The sequence below is a fragment of the Symphalangus syndactylus genome, chromosome 13 (genome assembly GCF_028878055.3).
Source record: "Symphalangus syndactylus isolate Jambi chromosome 13, NHGRI_mSymSyn1-v2.1_pri, whole genome shotgun sequence".
Lineage (NCBI taxonomy): Eukaryota > Metazoa > Chordata > Mammalia > Primates > Hylobatidae > Symphalangus > Symphalangus syndactylus.
Window position 1 is genome coordinate 61,278,290 of NC_072435.2, and position 21,114 is coordinate 61,299,403.

At 40.7% G+C, this 21,114-nt stretch overlaps 1 protein-coding gene across 3 annotated transcripts in view; it reads left to right on the forward strand.

The window, feature by feature from the left end:
- The window catches only part of HMGA2 (high mobility group AT-hook 2), a 139,834-nt gene that overhangs the window by 78,972 nt on the left and 39,748 nt on the right, over positions 1-21,114 (forward strand). Inside the window, exon 4 of one of the 3 annotated variants that reach the window (XM_055237058.2) lies at positions 9,008-9,476. The exons of the other annotated variants lie outside the window; for them this stretch is intronic. Coding sequence (XP_055093033.1) covers positions 9,008-9,079 — 72 coding nt within the window. The 3' untranslated portion in view covers positions 9,080-9,476. Of the gene's footprint in view, positions 1-9,007; positions 9,477-21,114 lie in introns of those variants that run through there. 3 annotated transcript variants of the gene reach the window in all.

Here is a 21,114-nt window from a genome sequence, read left to right on the forward strand (position 1 = left end):
AGATTCCATCTCAAAAAAAAAAAATTTATTTTAATTGCAGATAAATAGAAAGTCATTTATATCAGTCTTTGAAATGCATGTCCTAATTTTTATTTCTTAGAGGCATGGCTTTCTGATTATTTTGGGAGTAGGTTATAATGAATTGACTTTATCACACACACACACACACAATAGAAAATAAGGATGAATACTAAAATGGGCATTTTTCTGTATGATTAACATATTGATATAGTCAGTTAAACCAAATGAAATTGCCGTTTTCGTAAGTAAAAAAAAATTGTTTAATATTGTCTATTTCTCATGCTTTATTCTGCTTAATTTTGTTTACGTGTTTATCAAGCTTCTTCTATGGGATTCCATTGTATTTTGAAACCAAGCTCTCTTCCAGAAGAAAAAGAAAATGGAAAAAAAATTACCAATATTCAAATATTTTGATTGTTCATTATTACAGTTTTATAGGTTGAGGAATAGAAAGAAAAAGCAGAAGACAAATAAAATGCCTCATGTCCAAACCTGTGTGTGGACACTAACTCCACGGCACAGACATGTCATCACTCAACTCCACTTCTTCTGAGAATAGCCACACAGTGTGCATGACAATGCCTGCCCTGTATATGCACAATACTCTTTGCATGCTTCTCCTTACATAAGGAATATTTTTCTTTAAAAAATACTTTCCTTAAAGACACATACATTCTTAAACTAATGCATTCTCTTTAGAAATTTTAGATGATTCATAAAAGCTGAAGGAATAAAATAAAATTGTTGAATCTTACTACTCAGAAGAAATCAGATTTAATATTTTAGTGTAAATTTTTTATCTATGAAGTAAACAATTTTAAAAGCTAAATATAGAGTCTCATTTAGAAAATATGGATTATACCTTATGTGTAATTTTGTATTCAGCTCTTTACACTTCACATTATATTGTTTCCCAAGTCATTAAATATTCTTCTAAGTAACCAGATTAGATCAGCTGTAGTTCACTTAAAACAGTGAACAAGCTGCATTAAAAACCAGCCAGAGCCTTACCAAAGAGCTGATGCTATGAATACCAATCATAGCTTAGTTGCTGTTCCATATGTTAATTTAATTTGACAGAGTAAGAGTCTTTGAAGTCCTAATTCTCTTTTGCATCCAATAAACCAGTTTTTATAGTGCGTGAACTTTCAGACATCAGCCTGCAGCTAAACTCATGTCGGAAAGTTGCCATGAGGTCACACATAACAATGGCTGGAGGGGCGTTCCTTTGGAAGTCTTGTGGGAGAGGCGAGGGGACTGTCAGGGGTCACTTGGGGGGTCAGTGCCTCTGATGATAGCATCTTATGGGCATACAGATTTGTTGCCATTTTATGTGAGCTCTTGAAGGTTGATTTCTACAGAAATGGGTCCACAGTAGCCCAGCAACGTTCATTAATAAGTGTTTAGGTACGTCTTTGTGTTTATTCATGGGCTCTGTAGCTTTAGAAGGAAAAAGCCAAGCACAAGTGTCTTGCTAGTATGTTGTTTCACTTCCCATACTTCAGCGAGAAGGTGACTCTCTAGTCTTCCCTACCATCAGCATTTAGAATCCGGGTGGTGAGTTAGTTCAACTCATAGAATACTCCTGGGGATATTTTTGTTTGATGCTGATTAGGGCTGGTGGTACCCACTAGAAGGGTAGAGGGGGAAAGAAACAGGGTATTAGAGAAGAAGATCATAAAGAAAAAGGTTAAAAATAACAAATTATGCTAAACATTGAGTTCTGTAGAGTAAGGATTTTAAGTTTTTTTATTATTCTTTGTTTAGACTGTACATTCTTTGAGGGCAGAGACCATGCTTATAAGATATTACAAGTTTAGGAGCTGATGTTATTGTCTAATAGTTATTCTGGAGGTTCAACGTCAAATATAGTGTCCTAATTGCTACAAACATTAAAGATCAAGACCCTGTGGAAATGGGTTTCTTTTCCAATTACTGATCACCTCCAGTGTGCCAGGACCTGTGCAAGGCTAGCATTTGATTCCAAAGGTGTATGGGCATTCCCTGTACCTGAAAACGAGTGGGAGCCAAGCATGTGAACTGTTAACTTCAATAAAAAGGGGTTGCCGGGCACGGTGACTCAAGCCTGTAATCCCAGCACTTTGGGAGGCCGAGGCAGGTGGATCACAAGGTCAGGAGTTCGAGACCAGCCTGGCCAATATGGTAAAAACCCGTCTCTACTAAAAACAAAAACAAAAAAAATATCAAAATGAGCCAGGTGTGGTGACGCACGCCTGTAATCCCAGCTACTCAGGAGGCTGAGGCAGGAGAATTGCTTGAACCAGGAAGGCGGAGGTTGCAGCAAACCGAGATCATGCCACTGCACTCCAGCCTGGGCAACAGAGTGAGAGACTCTATCTCAAAAAAAAAAAAAGTGGGAGGTAAAGTGCTCTGATAGTCATATGCTGAGAGTTCTGGGCCTCTCAGCGTTTGTCCAAAGTTAGGGGATCACTCAACAATCAATTAACTAGCATAAAAAAGCAATTCAGAGAGAAGTCTATGCCCCTCTTTGGAAGGACCTAGGAGGCCTATTCTTTGGGGGAGTTCTTCATCAATGACAGCGATTTGAGAATAGGGAACCGAAAGATAGGGTGGCCACTTACAAGGCACACAAGCCAACGTTTAGGGAAATTGGTGATTAACAGGAAATTATTGGACAAGTGCTTAATTTTTCAAGTAAGGATGTTTCTAGGTAACAATCCTGTTGCGGCCGCATGGTTCTGGGAAGTGGTAGACATGGGATTAAGCAGCTGCACTGGATAGTAATGATGTAATTGGGTTTCCAACATAATTTCTAGTCCTTCTACTGCTTCTGGGTGGTTTCAATGACTGTGTGACTTAAGTTTCATTTTGGCAGTCCATTTCAGCTGTACCGTTGCTTTTCAACCATTGCAAAGGTAGTTTGACTCTCTCTTTACACTTAATTACTCAAATCTTTGTCCTTTAAATAAAATTGAGATATCCATAGAGTCTGCCAATTAAGCATTTAGAGGAAACCACACACTCTTTGTGGAGAAAAGAAGGCCAAATTAGACAATCAAGTGGACCGAGAAGTTGCCTAAGTTTGGTATAATTTTGTTGAAGATTAACTTATTTTCATGGTGAGTTATGGTATTGCATGGAAAGCACACTTTACATTACTTGTACCTGACTGTCAAACAGACATTACATGTGAAGGGCAGCCTGTATACAGGCTGGGTTTCCCCTTCCCGCTTGGGAACTGCTATGGGGAACTGTTGGCATGAGTCGTTCTCCTTAGCTCGGCATATCTCACACACATATTGTAGTTCTATTCTCCAGTCTGTCTGTTCTACTCTGTGATTTCTTACTCATACATTCCAACATCTCTAGATTTTTCCTCATCTCTTCAAAGTCTCATTCAGTTGTCTTCCAGATATTTCCCTTCACATCCTTTCTTTTTTTTCCTTTGCCTTTCTCTTTGTTATTACCCTTTTTACATTTTCAAAATGAGTTTCATATGTCTCCAGTAGTTGCTGGGAAGTAGAGTTAGATGGTCCTCTCTTCGTTTATCCACAGCTATTTTAGTGCACAGTGTTAAAATTATTTGTTTATGCAACTATTTCTTCCTTGAAGGAATTTTCATCTTTAACTTCTTCCTTGGCATCTAATGGGGACTTAATAGATGCCTATGTTTTTAACCATTGTAATTTTAGTAAGAAAGTTTATTCTGCTTTCCCGATAGTCAATTCACAAACAGACTTTTGCAACCCAACTCCCATACAGATTGAGGAGTTTCTGCAATGTGGTCAACTATAGCAAAAGGCTTTTTTTGTTACAAAACTCTAATCTTGATCTACTTTGGCCCCACCTGAATTCCACTATAATTACCTTTACAACATATATCCTACCATCATCTTAAAAAGGCTTACTTCTGAACACATCCGCTGGCAGAAGATTTGTTTTGCTTTCTTTTCTAGGAAATTGTAGCTTAGCAAACTATGAGACTGTCTGACTTTAATTTTTCTTACTTTCTAACTGTTGATCTAATTTTTTAAAGTAAATAGATTACCTTTAATTTGCTTATTATGCTCAAAAATCACACATTAGCAATGTAATAATTTTAATAACAGAAAGTACATCTAAATCTCTACCGTTTGTATGTAAGTCCCATACCTGGGAGCCACAATACTTTCAAAAGTGCACATCAAAGTAATTGTTTTGTCTGGCTCCAGCACAAATTTCTGCTGGGACCTGCCCCATTTAATATAAATTATATTACCTTTGGAATTTAAAAGGATGTAAGGTGTAGCGTGCCCTGCAGGCAGGAAATTTAAACTACAGGTTGCCTTCTTTTTTTTTTTTAATCTCTGATTTATTCCTGTAATGTGGAATATTTAGCATCCCTAATTTCCATTTAATCTTTTTACAGGCATATTTTGAATTTTTCAGTCATAGGTAAGACAAAGTTAGAAATCCTGTTATTCTCTCAGGCTAACTTGAGAATGAAAAATATCTAAAGCTAGGGGTGAAGTGGGAAAGAGATGTCATTATCTGAAGGAGTCTATTTAGAAACCAACCAACCAACCAACAAAAAAAGGTATGATGAAGAAAAATAGGGAGCTTTGACCTAATTTAACCAAAAACTAGCAAGCCTCAAACCTGATGTCTTTGCCTCTTTTTTGCCTATATAGACATGAATGTAGGAGCAGCACATCCACGGGCATGAATATGGAGATAGAACCTCATCTCCGTAAATCCATTGAACATAGTTTTATACCCTGCTTAGAGGACCAAGATGTTACATTTTAAGCCTGTAGGGGGAAACACATGCAAACCCAGCTGTTCAGGTGGAGAACTCTGGCTTCCACATTCACACGCTTGGTGACCTATTTGGCTCGTGTAGTCCTCTCTTAGGAGATTGCTGCATGCACATCATCTTGGATGTTGAATGTACAGAATACTTTCACTAGGACCAGTAAAAAGGGCAAATAAAGCTAACAGCACAAAAGAGGATATATTGAAAAGAGGTAGAGAGGAAGGAAGGAGAGAGAGCGTACACTAGAGAAGAAAACTAGAGGAGCTAAAGACCAAAGCAATGAAGACGAGGCTCCTGTCCACCTCCCCTCTTTGTGTTCCAGGTGGTTCTTACACTCATTTTTACCCAGCCACAGCTGAAAACATGCCCCTTTCTCTGCCCTTAGTCAGGGGAAGGGGCCTCTGCTCAGTCTCTTAATTCAGTCATTGCCTAACCATTCTCATGGAACAGGTCCCCATCACCAAAAGCAGATACCTTCTCCAGGTCTTTTTCTTTTTTGTTCAATAATCCAAGTATTCTCTCAAAGACTAATATTGCAGTCATGAACAATAGTCACTGCTGACCGAGGTACTGCATTAAATCTTTTATATCTCACTTAAAAATCTTTACACCGTACGCACTCCTCATGCCTACCACATAGGTTCTGTCACCCCAATGTTATAGATTATTGAGTAAGATGTTCTGTATCTTTAGCCATGAATATAAACGCATGTAGTTGATAATTCTGCATAAGATTTTGCTGTTTTTCTTTGCTCCTGCATGCATTTCTCTCCGTTCAGTGTCTGTGGTCCCTGAGTTTTCATGACATCTTCTCGTAGGAACTTGGGGTACTAGGTCCTCAGACACTTTTTACAGTTTTCTCCTTTTTTTCTTTTTAAACATCTTATTAGTTCTTGGAGTACTGTCCAACTTAAACTGAAATGCACATCTCCATAGTTTTCTTTTGGTTTCTTATATGTTTCCTTTTGACTTATAAAAAAAAGGGAGGGCTAAATACCCTTTGTTCCAAGCGTTGACAGAATTCAAAGGCGCAAATTCAACTCAAGTTTTTGAACTGTATAGACCAGTTAGTAGCAATTAGTAGTCGCTGAATGCCAGTGGTTAAGAGAGGTGGTGTTTAGCCTTCCTTCCACCCCATTCTCTATTTACTTTTATCCTTTCAGCATTAGAGCCCCCACAGATTCTGCAGCAATGGGCAAGATCTTTGAGATGGGCTGGTTGTTGAGAGGATCAGCCTTCTAAAAACCTTAATATGCTTTCAGTCTTCCCTGGAAACAGGTGATAGGCTAGTTAGCATCCACATCCTCTGCTCAACAGAGCAGCTTCTCTGCTGGCACATTGCTTGGCAGGACTCCAAGGAAAGCTGTGTGATGACAGCAAGATTAAGATCCACGAAGCAAGGCCGGGTCATATGCTCTAAGTTGTCCATTTTTTCTATTATCTTAGCATGTTCGATTCCACAAACACAGCTTATTCCAAAAGCCAATCCTCCTAATGAGCATTCAGTCATTAGAATTTTCATCAATACCAAACAGAAGTACGTTTGGGACCCCTTTTGGTCTTTCTTGTCATACCCGAGATGATGAGATCCTTTATTCTCTAAGTGCCCCTCATGCACACACAGAGCCAGGGCATCCATGTAGAAATAAGAACTTACCATGGTAAATGGTCAGTATTGTTGAATCTCCAAGATGTGGGGTTCACCACATTTAACTGTATGTTTATTAACAATTCCATTCTAAAAGTTATGTTACAAGCATGGCCAAACAGAAATGAAACTATGATAGTGGCATCTCTATACTAAAAGTCTACTCCCTATGGATCTGGCCATACCTACACTTACAGAGCTTCAGGCTGGTGATCCCTGATTTAGATACTGTATTAACTGTATCTTGCCACTAGTCTTTCTGTTTATGTTCTCTTTACAATTCCCAAACACCCAATAGTTTGCAACCCTTACCATACTTCACAGAATGATTCTTCAGGTAAATGACAAATATTAAATTTTTTAATTTATGCATATTATTTTGGTAAGCTAATCAAATTTTTTATGTTAAAGTGAACTTTATATATTTTTATATTCTGTCATTTATTTCTCCATTAAGTGCACAGCTTTAAAAATTTTCAGTGCTGCAAAAATAGGCCAAAAAGCGTGACCTCATCTGTTTTAAATTTAAATAAATGAATGAATATGCAAATAAAAGAAATAACGTCCCCTGGGAGCACTCTTCATAGTGGGCCTCAGCAAAATAAAGAACAAAAGCTTCTAGACCTTGCGTCCTGCTCTGTCTAGAACCCTTCTGAAACTCATTTCCTCCAATCTGTAGAGTGGCAGAGGAGTCCTAGATACTTGGGTCCTTTGCATTGTCCTGTTCGTGCTGAATTATCAGTTTTGTTTAGCAGTTATAAGTGATTCACATTGAAGTTAAAGGAACAACCTGAGGAGGTATTGTTCACAGACAGCTAACCCTCAGGATGTGTTTGAAAGCATAGGTTTTGATTTTGGAAAGAATCCTGGATTTGGAATCTCTTCCTGGATTTAATGTCAAGCCATAGCTCCCTCAGCTATTTACTGGATGAGTCCCTCTTCCTCTCTGGCTCACAGTTTTCACAAGTCTAAAATGTGGATTGTCATAGGATGATCATGCCGAATGGGGCATTTTAGTTTCTAAAATGAGAACATTATTCATCTACATAAATATAAAGTTAAAAAAGAAGCTGTTTTAGGGATGACAAAAACTCTCAAAGCAGTCCTTTAGCACTTCTGTGTCCCTGCTCTGAGGCAGGACCACTCTTAAATTCTTCCATTCAGATAAAAAATCTATATTGTTTGAAAATACCTTCAGAGGAGATGTGGTAGGAATTTGCTTCACAAGCACAGTTACACTAGACGTTATTAAAACAAAAATGTTTTAATTAATTACTTATAATCATGAGTCTCTTGTTTTCTGTGTAGTTCTCCATACAACAGTTCTTCTGTTCCTCCATTCCTTCCGCCATTTTGTGCTATTTTTTCCTTCTGCCATTTTGTACCATTCTGCAGCAGTTTGCCTCTCCTTCCTTTTCTCTGGTCAACTCCTTCAGTGGTCTTCCCCGTTTTAAACAAACTTCACTTCTCTGCTTTTCTCCGGGGTCAGTCATCTTGACTTCTGCACAGGAAGAAGATCCCACAGTCTTCCTCAGCCACTGAGTCCAATAACTGCAATCCTTCTGGTAAGGAAACTTGCCTTCTTGTTGCAGTTGAAGCCCATTTCCTATTCTTATTTCTTCAGAGCCCATTTCAAAAGAGCTGGTTACCATCCTTTAGGTTAGTCCTTCCTAGACAGTACTTCAAAAACATTATATCACTTTTCAGTCTTTTTTATCAAGCATGAGTTATAGAACTTCCTTTAACTTTTTCTCATAAGGCGTATTATTCAGCCTTTTAATAAGCAGCAGGGTGTAATTGAAAGAATATGGACTTTGTAGTTAGACCTAGGTTTGAATCTGGGCCGTGTTACTCACTAGCTATTTGACCCCACTCAGAGCTCATGACTTCTCTGAACGTAAGTTCCCTCATCTGTCAGGTGGGGTTCATGAGACCTGTCTCACAGGGTCCCCATCACAGCTGATGTGTCTAGTGTTCCTGATGTGTCATCAGTGCTCTAAGAAGTGTTGGTTACCCTTCCTCTTCCCTTTCGTTATACTCTCCTCTACATCAGGTCACTATTTCCTGGAACTTATGGAGCCTAGGGTTGAACACAATGTTGAGAATTTGAAATAATTGTCTTTATTCATCCCCCTGCAACATGCTTTTTAAAAAATGTTTTGGTTGTTTGTTGTTGTTATTGTTGCTGTTTTTGAGACAGAGTCTTGTTTTTGTTACCCAGGCTGGAGTGCAGTGGCACAATCTCGGCTCATTGCAACCTCCACTTCCCAGGTTCAAGCAATTCTCCTGCCTCAGGCTCCTGAGTAGCTGGGATTACAGGCACCCACCACCACACCCAGCTAATTTTTTGTATTTTTAGTAGAGATGGGGTTTCACCATGTTGGCCAGGCTGGTCTCGAACTCCTGACCTCAGGTGAGCCACCCACCTTGGCCTCTCAAAGTGCTGGGAATACAGGCATGAACCATCGTGCCTGGTCTAAAAAATGTCTATTAGTGTTCCATCACTAGATCTCTTCTGAGGTATTCATGCCATATGCCCCATCCCGATGTCATATCCACAGGACAATCTACTACCAAGAACCAGCTCCAAGAAGAAAACATCTCTGAGAAACAGTATCAAAAGGAGTCACTGAATTGTCATTGGAGGAGTCCAGGATAGCTCTTCATCTTATTTTCACCTTGAGGAATTGTCCGTTACATCTATGAGCCTTATGTGTGGCTTTCTCCAATATAGAAACCTATCAGGTGTCTTTCAGATCATTTCAAAACTCTGGGTTATTCTTTCTTATGTTTCCAACTGAAGTCTGCATCCCAAGATGCAGTTTCACTGCTACCCCATATGGCACCCTTGTGCGAATTTGAAAAAGGTACTCACTCTAGGCACATGCAGAGCCATGCCTGGGGGGACAGCTTAGAGAGTAGAGGGTGGGCTGAACTCCAGTCATTCTCATACAGGGATCCACCTTTTTGCAGAAATCACAGTGTGGCTGTGGTGTGGTTTGATTTCATAAAACAGATGCTTAAAAAGTATTCACTGTCTCTGTCTCTTCAGTGCCATGTAATATCACATGACTTTCCTTTCTCATTCCATTGGTATTTTCCTGTATTTTTATCCTCTGTGCAGTTTGTCAGTAACATTTCATTCTCAGCTTCAGATGGGCTGCCATGACTTCTACCAGTTCCAGCTATTTCTTTGGATGCACCTTTGAATACCTACCTTGACTTACATATTTTTTTGTGGAGTTACTCTTTGGGTTTAAATATTGGACATTTGGGTATTAACCCAAATAGATTTTGCTAAAAATTTCCACATTCTATTAACAGATTCTTAGTAATAGCAAATTGGCAAAATCAAGATAGTTAATTCGTATTAACCTTGCTTCCCCCTCTTCTCTACCACGCCTCTAGAGATGACTTAACTGAGCATCCAAATGACCTAACCCAGGGTACTGGAGGGAAAGGGGGAATGGGTGACCATCAGTCTTAAATAATCAACACACTAATAACCTTCCTAGGAGGTGAGAGTCCAGTTGTTCTAAGAGGAGTACCGTGCTGTCATCCTTGCCGGAAAAGAAGATCCTTTTATACTAGGCCCACAACTTTGGACAAATCCCCCAAAGAACAGTAAGGGAGTGCAGTGGACCATTACATTTTCCAGGGCTCAGCCAAATTGGTTCTGGTGATCAATGAAGCTGCACGTCTGAGGCAGCTGGTTCCATGTTCAGTAACTGATAGGTATTCTTAGATTCATCTCAAGGAGGTAGAAGAATAATATAAAAAAATGTGTAAAAAGGGATGAAGATTAAGAAGTGGAAAACTTGAAGATAAGCCAGAGGCAAAATTTCCTGACAGCATGATGTACTGGACTGCAGATAGGTCTTTTGATGGATATGCTTGCAATTCCATTGTTATATTTATCTTGTCTGCATTTTTCCGCATTTATTTCTAATGTGTCTGCTAGGCCAGTACCTCCCTGGGAACATAATATAAAAACAACTATTAAGTAAATAGAAAAGCTTAAACAATATGCATATAACTCCAGCTTGAAGCTTTTTTTTAATGCTCTATAAATCGCTAGAAAACACGTGACAGGAACTATTCCTGATCAGTCTTAGGATGTGCAGGATGCCCCAAGATGCTTTTCCTGTTTACTACTTTTTTGAGTGTATGAATATATGTGTTTTGACTTTGAGATAGTTAATATCCAGAAGAGTTCTTCGGCTATGGAAATAGCCTTGAAGTCTTGGGTCTGGGAAAATAATAGAGAGAAAGAGTTAGTAGGGCTTAGTAGAAGAATTGAGGGAAGGATGCAGGGAAAAAGGGACAATAAATAGAAAGAGGAAGCTGGTGAAGGTAGACTTTGGCAGCTGGAGCAGCGGCACTTGGGCCGCTTACATGAGGTAGCCCGCAGAGGCACCTTTGGGTGGAGAGAGAATAAAATCTGGTTTTGACATGTTTGTTTTAGATGGCAATGAAATGTCTAGCCTATATATTTTGTAGACATTGAGAAATAAGGGACTGAAAAGTGGAAGAGGGGTCAGGGCTGAAGATGGGGATCTGGGGCTCATCCGAGTATAGGTGGTAATTGAATCCTTATGGCTGCACTAAGGGAATAAGTAGAGAAGGAAAAGATGAGCTAGGAGCCCCTGGCGGAACCCCAGGGGCACTAAGTTGTAATGCATGGAGGGAGGGGGAGAAGTTAAAAGAAGGAAGAAAAAGCAGACAGAAATATCTGAGGAGTCCCAGGGCCTAAGGTCCCTGCCACTGAGGCCGTGAGACTGTTGAGAAGGCAGCACAGATCCCTGGAATGGGGGAGCCGCTAAGAAGTTTAGTAATAAGCCATGGTGTTTGACAGCTTCCATAAAAGCAAATGACAAAAGCTAGGACTGCAGGGAGGTGAAACCAGGGCCGAATCTGGGTCTGGTCTGGATTCTTTCCTCCATGCTCTCTAGCACAGAGCTTTATAAGATAGTGTTGGTTTAACGAATGAGGGAGGGAATGAGTGAATGACTGAATCGAGCAAGTAAGCAGATATAGAAACATGGGCATTTTCATAAAGCGGAGTACTCAACAGTGCCTGTGAGCATCACTGACAGGCCAAACACATAAAACAGGCAGAAGGGAGAAAAGGAATTGAGAAAAAGAAGGACAAGGAAGAGACAGAAGGGGAAGGAAAGAGCAGTAAGAACTGAAAAAGGTTGGGGTTTCCTGGAGTGTGCAGTTATGGAGCCCTAGATCTGTGGGTTTGGCCCTTACTTTGTTCGTATCTCTAGTTGTTTCTTTGACATTCATCTTGTCTCTGTGATGAAACTTTAAGTTTCTCAGCAAAGACAAGAACTACTATTGTGTATCTCTTTAGTACCTAATACAATTCTACAAGCATTTACTTTATACTTGATAACAGGTGGAGAGAAAGAAAGGTTTTCAGTAATTTCTAAAAGTGAAGAATTATCTAGAAATTTAGTCAGTGAAAACATCCAGTTTTGATAAGTCAGATTAAAACATCCATTCTTCACTCAGAGGAGGCTTTTAAACTTGGATTTTCTAAGTAATTTACTCAAACCCCTGTCTCTCAAAGACCCTCTTGTGAAATGCCCTTGTGAAGTGCTTGTGAAATGGCCTTCTGAGTTAGCTCCACAAAATGTCCTTCCTAATCTTAGCAAAATGAAGAAATGGGTCGAAATGATTTGAAATATGCTTCTCTGTCTCTTCCTTCACCTCTTTTTGGTTTCATTTTCGTAAGAGTACCTGTCAGCCTTTGCAGATGAATTAAAGGCAGTGTCGTTCTGGAGGGAAATCATATGTTCCTTTGATTTTGTGATGGAAGGACTTATAAAGAGAAGTGGAGCTTGGTTAGAAAGGGGAGATGTGCACATGGGAAATGTAAGCAGGGCTGGTGAGAAAACTTGGTGGTGGCATTTAATTAATTTTGAAACAGGAAAATAGTTCTATAGTTAATCTGTAAGTTTTTTTACGCTGAATGCTTGGAAAATTTCAACTTTTTTATTTTCAGCCACTTTGTATGCAGTGATGACATAAATAAGAAAAACGGCCTTGAAAACATCAAAAATGTAATTTTCACCTTCTTATGCTTTAAAAACACTTGAATGCACTTCTCTCAAACTCTTAAGAAAAGAAACAAAACTCAGATTTTGGTAAAGATCAATATCAATGGTGTTGACAAATTTCAGGAGGCTGGAGACTCTGAAAATAGTCTTATGGATGACATCTGTATGTAACTTTATAATGCTCTACCACAGATGCTCCTATAAGGGCAACAGAGAAATAGCTGGAAAAGGTAACAATGTTACTTATTTATAATATTAAATATGTAAGAGTTGTTTGCATCCATTTCCTGGCAGTATTTCCTATTTTTAGGAGTGAGGTGAATGATGTTGTAGAGCTGGAGATACCAGTGGGCTGACTGCAATTTTCAAAGCACCTTGAGATGTAAAAAAATGTTTCTGTAGGAGGGAAGGGGTATGGTTCTGATAAATCTCTTAGCAGGATGAAAAAGAAAAGGGAGGTCTAGACAGTCTTGTTTCATCTGATAGAATTTTCCCACAGAAGATGGGCAAACATCAGATAAGAACATTTATCAGACCTCACACATTTTACAGCCACATCCCTTTGGGAACATTGCGCAGCATAGACTTGCTAAGTCCTGAAAATGGAAGACAGAAAGCACTATAAAAAATATGGACTGGTGCCCTGAGAAACAAGTCTTTATTACTCACCCTAACATATACATTTGGCATTTTGGTGTACTTGTTAAATGATACATAAAACCGTATCACGAATGAAAACACAGCAGTAGTCCATGAGCTCTTGGCTCAAAAGAAAGCAAAAGTAAATTAAGCAAAATATCTACTTAAAAAAAAAAAAATGGTAGTGGTCCCATTGGAAAACCATATATATGCTGACCCACTTTCCTATTTGCTCTTGCCTGATTTTCGTAACAGTGGGTGAATGCAGAGGAGCCTTCAGCAGGATTGTAGAAAGTGGGTACCTATAGTTGATTAATCCCAAACTTGAGAAGCAAGAACGAGTAAGCTGGCAACCTAGGAGATGCTTTAGTAGTAAGGGCAGGTGATGCCAGGGCAGATTTTTGCCAATGAAATAAGAATTTAAGAAAAATGTTAAATTCATGTAATGTTATTTCAAAGGCTAATCCAATAATTCTTAAACATTTATGCAAATCTGCCATTTTCTCACTCTGGAAGGCAGATAAAGAGAACCACGTGGGAAGATATAGAATGTTCTATTACTTGCCATTAAATTGATAAGAGTTACAATGTCTGTGAATCCATCAATACCGCTGACGGACATGCAGTGGAATCAAATAGGTGGCAGAATAGGTATATGAATCACATAACAAATCTTTTCACCAGATGGTGTTCAGATTTGCTGTTTATTTGTGGCTTATTTAATATTATCCTGCTTTTCTTCAATCCACAAAGGATGCAAAGCTTCTTAAAAGAACACCTTGGGCCTCAGGCAACCAGTTTTTAATGACGAAAGATGGACTCTGAAGTCCATGACATTTAGTAATTTGTCACTTTTCTTGTGCACAAAGTTGAATTCTGGCTCCGGGAAGATGATGTTTGGGAGAAAATCATTTAGTTGTGGATGAAGTGAGCCAATACATAGCTGGTAGTCCCAATATGACTTGTTTGTTTCCTAATTTGAGTTTACATAGTAACTCTTTTAAAGAAACAAAACCATTTTTTAGTGGTGGGGGAGTTCTTTGTGAAAATAGCCATGAAGTGAGAGATGAGTCCTGGGTAGAAGCTGGAAAAGGAGTTAACTTGCAGTATGAGGATGTGCACAGGAAACGCTTGCCTCTAGATAGTAATACAGTTTCAGGAGAAATCTCCAAACCTGAGTGAACTATTTCCTGGATTCTTAAGTTTAGAGACTGTGAATCTGGGGGCTTGCCAAGTCCTCAAAAACATCAAGGGCCTACTAAAATACAATAGAAAATCTAGAAAAAAAAGAGAAAAAGACAAGGAACATGTAGATTTGCTTAGAATGTGTATTTTAGATGCAATTCTCCTATTACCAACTGATATGGTTTGCCTGTGTCCCCACCCAAATGTCAACTCAAATTGTATCTCCCAGAATTCCCATGTGTTGCGTGAGGGACTCAGAGGGAGGTAACTGAATCATGGGGGCCAGTCTTTCCCATGCTATTCTCATGATAGTGAATAAGTCTCACAAGATCTGATGGGTTTATCAGAGGTTTCCACTTTTGCTTCTTCCTCATTTTCTCTTGCAACTGCCATGTAAGAAGTGCCGTTTGCCTCCCGCCATGATTCTGGGGCCTCCCCAGCCATGCGGAACTGTGAGTCCAATTAAATCTCTTTTTCTTCCCAGTCTCAGGTATGTCTTTATCAGCAGCGTGAAAACAGACTAATACAGTAAATTGGTACCAGGAGAGTGGGGGCATTGCTGAAAAGATACCTGAAAATGTGGAAGCGACTTTGGAACTGGGCAACAGGCAGAGATTGGAACTGTTCGAAGGGCTCACAAGAAGAGGAAAATGTGGGAATGTTTGGAACTTCCTAGAGACTTGTTGAATAGCTTTGCCCAAAGTGCTGATAGTGATATGGACAATAAAATCCAGGTTGAGGTGATCTCAGATGGAGATGAGGACCTTGTTGGGAACTGGCGCAAAGGTGACTTTTGTTATATTTTAGCAAAGAGACTGGTGGCATTTTGCCACTGCCCTAGAGATTTGTGGAACGTTGAACTTGAGAGAGATGATTTAGAGTATCTTGCAGAAGAAATTTCTAAGCAGCAAAGCATTCAAGAGGTGACTTGGGTACTGTTAAAGGCATTCAGTTTTTTGTTGTTGTTTTTTTGTTTGTTTGTTTGTTTGTTTGTTTTTTGAGACAGAGTCTCGCTCTGTCGCCCAGGCTGGAGTGCAGTGGCACGATCTCGGCTCACTGCAAGTTCTGCCTCCCGGGTTCACGCCATTCTCCTGCCTCAGCCTGCCGAGTAGCTGGGACTACAGGTGCCCGTCACCACGCCTGGCTAATTTTTTTATTTTTAGTAAAGACGGGGTTTCACCGTGTTAGCCAGGATGGTCTCGATCTCCTGACCTCATGATCCGCCCGCCTCAGCCTCCCAAAGTGCTGGGATTACAGGCGTGAGCCACCGCGCCTGGCAGGCATTAAGTTTTATAAGGGAAGCAGAGCATAAAAGTTTGGAAGATTTGCAGCCTGACTATGTGATAGAAAAGAAAAAAATCTCAGTTTCTGAGGCAAAATTCAAGCCAGCTGCAGAAATTTGCATAAGTAGCAAGGAGCCTAATGTTAATCCCCAAGACCATGGGGGAAACGTCTCCAGAGCATGTCAGAGACCTTCACGGCAGCCCCTCCCATCACAGGCCTGGAGATCCAGGAGAAAAAGTGGTTTTGTGGGCCAGGCCCAGGGTCCCCATGCTGTGTGCAGCCTACGGACTTGGTGCCCTGTGTCCCAGCAGCTCCAGCCGTGGCTGCAAGGAACCAACGTACAGCTTGGGCTGTGGCTTTGGAGAGTGGAAGCCCCAAGCCTTGGCAGCTTCCACGTGGTGTTGAATCTGTGGGTGCACAGAAGTCAAGAATTGAGGTTTGCCAACCTCCACCTAGATTTCAGAAGATGTATGAAAACGCCTGGATGCCCAGGCAGAAGTTTGCTGCAGGGGAAGGGCTCTTATGAAGAACCTCTGGTAGGGCCATGGGGAAGGGAAATGTGGGGTCGGAGCCCCCACACAGAGTCCCAACTGGGACACTGCCTAGTGGAGCTGTGAGAAGAGGGTCACTATCCCCCAGGCCCCAGAATGGTAGATCTACTGACAGCTTTCACTATGTGTCTGGAAAAGCCACAGACACTCAACACCAGCCCATGAAAGCAGCCAGGAGGGAGGCTGTACCCAGCAGAGCCACAGGGGTGGAGCTGCCTAAGACCATAGGAACCAACCTCTTACATCCGTATGACCTGGATGTGAGACCTGGAGTCAAAGGAGATCACTTTGGAGCTTTAAAATGTGACTGCCCCACAGGATTTTGGACTTCCATGGGCCCTGTAACCCCTTTATTTTGGCCAATTTCTACCATTTGGAATGGCTGTATTTACCCAATACCTGTACCCCCACTGTATCTAGGAAGTAACTAGCTTGCTTTTGATTTTACAGGCTCATACACGGAAGCGACTTGCCTTGTCTCAGATTAGACTTTGGACTGTGAACTTTTGGGTTAATGCTGAAATGAGTTAAGACTTTGGGGGACTGTTGGGAAGGCATGATTGGTTTTGAAATGGGTAGATAGGAGATTTGGAGGGGCCAGGGGCAGAATGATATGGTTTGGCTGTGTCCTCACCCAGTGTCAACTCGAATTGTAGCTCCTAGAATTTCCATGTGTTGTGAGAAGGACCCAGGGGAGATAATTGAATCATGGGGGCCGGTCTTTCCTGTGCTATTCTTATGATAGTGAATAAGTCTTATGAGATCTGATAGGTTTTTCAGGAGTTTCTGCTTTTGCCTCTTCCTCATTTTCTCTTGCCACCACCATGTAAGAAGTGTCTTTCGCCTACCACTATGATTCTGAGGCCTCCCTAGCCATGTGGAACTGTAAGTCCAACTAAACCTTTTTCTTCCCAGTCTTGGGTATGTCTTTATCAGCAGCATGAAAATGGACTAATACACCAACCTTGGGAAACTTCATTGTATGACCATTTCCCTAGTTTCTTCAATTGGAAACGAGGGGAAGCTGCTCATCCCCACCAATTGTTGTGCCCCAAAGAAGGGCAGCATGGTCCTCCTGCTAATTTAGTTGGTAAACTTGGCCCCAATCAAGTAAAAAAAGACAAAAAAAAAATCCCTATGGCCATTCTTAAAGAAGACCCCTCAAGAAATAAAAGAACATGGTTCTGGGTCCTTTCCCACACCCAAAGGAGAGCAGCTCCATTTTTATTATTTATATAAAATGATGTTCTGAAGACTGGGGGTTAGGAGAGAGAATGAGGAAGTGGAATGTTTCTTTGATGAAGGAACCCTCACCACCCACTAGGGGCTTCCCTGTGTTACATTCAGACCACTGTCAGTTCCTGGGCTTTCAGGGACTAAGCTGGTACAGTAGTGAGCTCCCCTTGCCAGCTACAGCACTGGGCCAGTCCAACAAAATATATTTTGAGGCTGAAGATCAAACAACTTAGTGAATAACTGAAGCTCCTGTAGGCTCCCGTACCCTGTGGGAACCTAGAAGAGTATGGTAGGACAGCAACATAAGGGCCATTTTCTGGCTTCAAATGGGAGCTCTAGAGCTCTGATTGGAGATGCCAGACTTTATCACCCTTAAGAATGTCATTCTCGCCGGGTGCGGTAGCTCATACCTGTAATCGCAGCACTTTGGGAGGCAGAGGCGAGTGGATCACCTGAGGTCAGGAGTTCGAGACCAGCCTGACCGACATGGAGAAACCCCGTCTCTACTAAAAAATACAAAATTAGCCGGTTGTGGTGGCACATGCCTGTAATCCCAGCTACTCAGGAGGCTGAGGTAGGAGAATCGCTTGCACCTGGCGGGGCGGAGGTTGCAATGAGCCAAGATCGCAACATTGCACTCCAGCCTGGGCAACAAGAGCAAAACCCCATCTCAAAAAAACAAAACAAAACAAAAAACAAACAAAAAAACCAGGAAAGTCATTCTCTGACCTCACCCCTAGCCCACCTTGGGAAGGATACTATTTAATAGTAACTTAAATTCCTCTTAGGGTAGGGAAGGTCCATCTTGTCTTGGCTTATTCAGGGCGGTGGAAGCTTTATCCACTTCCTACTCTTCTTCATGTTATTGAAGCCCAGTTAAAATGAACCAACTTAAAATATAAAATTATTTTAATATTTCTTCATCTGACTTCTAATCCCATTGTTCTTTTTGCTGTATCTGAAGATAGCCCCAACTTCTCAAATATGTTATTAATTTCTGGGCTGTAAAGTGAATATGGAAGAGGGACTCAAATTTTGTAAATGCTGTGGGGTTACAAATCACCAATTGTCCTCTGCCTCTGTGTTGCCTCAGCCTACCGCAAGACCTCCCTACACACACACACACACACACACACACACACACATCCCTGAAGTCACTCTAAATATCGGTAATCATGAAGTTGGCCAGGCGCGGTGGCTCACGCCTGTAATCCCAGCACTTTGGGAGACTGAGGCAGGCGGATGGCTTGAGGTCAAGAGATTGAGACCATCCTGGCCAACATGGTGAAAACCTGTCTCTACTAAAAATACAAAAATTAGCTAGGTGTTGTGGCACGTGCCTGTAGTCCCAGCTACTCAGGAGGCTGAGACAGGAGAATCACTTGAACACGGGAGGCACTGGTTGCAGTGAGCCGAGATCCTGCCACTGCACTCCATTCTGGCAATAGAGCAAGACTCCGTCTCCGAAAAACAAAAAAAGTAGTTATGAAGTCTTTGGCAACTTCCTGAGGCCTTCCAACCCTCTCCCAGCCTTTCAGAACAGGTCTTCCTATTTTCTTCCATCCCTCTTCTGCCATTCTGTCATATTTCTAGAGTGGGGCTGGCAATAAAACTATCAGAGAAGAGAGAAACCATATGTTCTGAGGTAAAATTTAACAGAATAAAGAAAGAATGCCATTAATTTCCAGCCCTTGAAAATGCCCAGAAGCTTCCAAGCAGACCCTCCTTAAAAGTTTCCATCTACTGTCTTTTATTAAACTCTGGTATTCCTCAAACGTGAAATTCCTTTCTGAATTGTTAAAATATTTTTATAAATAAAAAAACTCAATTTTGAGTAGCTCAAAAATATCTTTTCTATAATTTCTAAAGTAAATATGCTACATTTTAGGTTATAAATTTTTGCCACCAGGTGTGACTCTAACTACTCTTTATATCTTTTGTTCGCTCAAGGTAAAACGTGTCCCAAATTTGAAAATAATTGACTTTTGGACAATTTCTAATAAGCATTTGGGTGGTCCTGAGCAGGAGGAACTTCTTCTAGTTTGTGAAGTAGCTAAGGAAAACATCTTAGGCAATTTTTAGTTCCAAGAACTTAGCCTGACCAAGTAACCTGACTTGCAACTTAGGCGTTTAATTAGGAGCAATTTGGACACCAGAGTTCCGATTCTGCTCTTGGTGCCATCTTTATCTTTGGGGAAGTGTTCTGCTTACAGCCTATATTTTATGAACATTGTTTCCTGTATATCTTTATGTCTAATACAGCACTTCAAACATAGTAGGCATTTGGAAATTGCTCCCTGAACTGAATTAAATGCAAGGTTAATTCATGGTTGTACATGATCGGAGTTGGAGTAAAAAATGAAATAAAATGAAAAGCACTATCAATTACTCAGGTTAAGTCATGTCAAGCGATCATTAAATTTTCGATGATCTTGCAGATCTTTGAATGAGAATGCGGATCTTGGGGCATTTTCAGTTGTGTGCACTGACATGTGAATGTGCGTGTGCCCTCACATAAGTTCTTACATAGCAGAAGGAAGGAAGTTGTGAAAGGGGAGAAAATAGAGCTATTGACTGCAGAGCCATAAAGCTGTTTTTAGAATGACTGCTTCTGTTGTATTGGGGAACGCTTCCTTTGAGAAGGGGTATATTATGCATCCTCTTTCCATTAAGTCTATTTTTGGAAGAAATTACAGAAGATAATATATTACCAGCTCCCAGGGATCTCTTATCAACATAGTCTCTGTTCTCATTACACACCTGCTTAGAGCAAAATAAATTATTCTGTCCTCAGGAATGCCAACCCCAGACAATCAAAATCTTCACTAAATCACTGTATTTATTAGGGAAGCTCGGATTTTTGAAAAGTGTTAACTCCGCCCCTAAAAGCAGTAAGCGAGAGCTAACAACAGTGGAGTCTTGTGGTTGAGCATTCAATCAGCTTCAACAGGGGCAAAGTCTCGGAATTGTTTTCAAAACAGTGTGGGGCTTCCTACTCGGGGAAGATTTATCTGCATTTGGCAATTACTCCAGTTACCTTGGAACAAGAAATTTACTTCTCAGTAGTTTTACAAATTAAGTGTTTAACTTCGTCTCTATAGAATTAATGCCTGGGAGGTGGGGAGAGGAAGGCAGAGCAGAGGCTTTCAAGGCCAGTTCACAAGTTTGACATTTAAAGTGATAGTAGCAATTTTTTCTCTAACTGCAAGACTGTGAAGTTCTGTTTCCACCTAATTGCAGTTTGCATCCTGCAAGTATATTGATTTAGACATTAAAACAACTTAAATGTTTAGCAGTAAAAAGTTGTTTAATCATTAAACCACTACCATTTTCTTTTGCCCTTTAAACCTGCTTTCAATCAGCAGATGCTGATTTGGATGCTGGTTTACATTCTCATTAACCATGAAGATCACAAAGGAAGGTTGTGGCAGCAGTGGGAAGCTCTGAAACACCCTCATTGTCACAGGAAACATTCAGTGAGACATTCAGCTGTCTCAACACACACAGCTCTGAGAGAGGTTTGGGTGACAGAAATGCAGCCTCCAATTCCAGAAGCAGCACCCTGTTCATTCCAGGAAAGGGAAAAAAAAGTGCTTTTCTGCATGACCATGGTGATCATTGTTACCATGCAGTGATCAGGGGTCTTTTTGCCGTTTAAGTGTAATGGGAGGAGGGTATATCATTGCAGACTCCTAGGTGAATGGC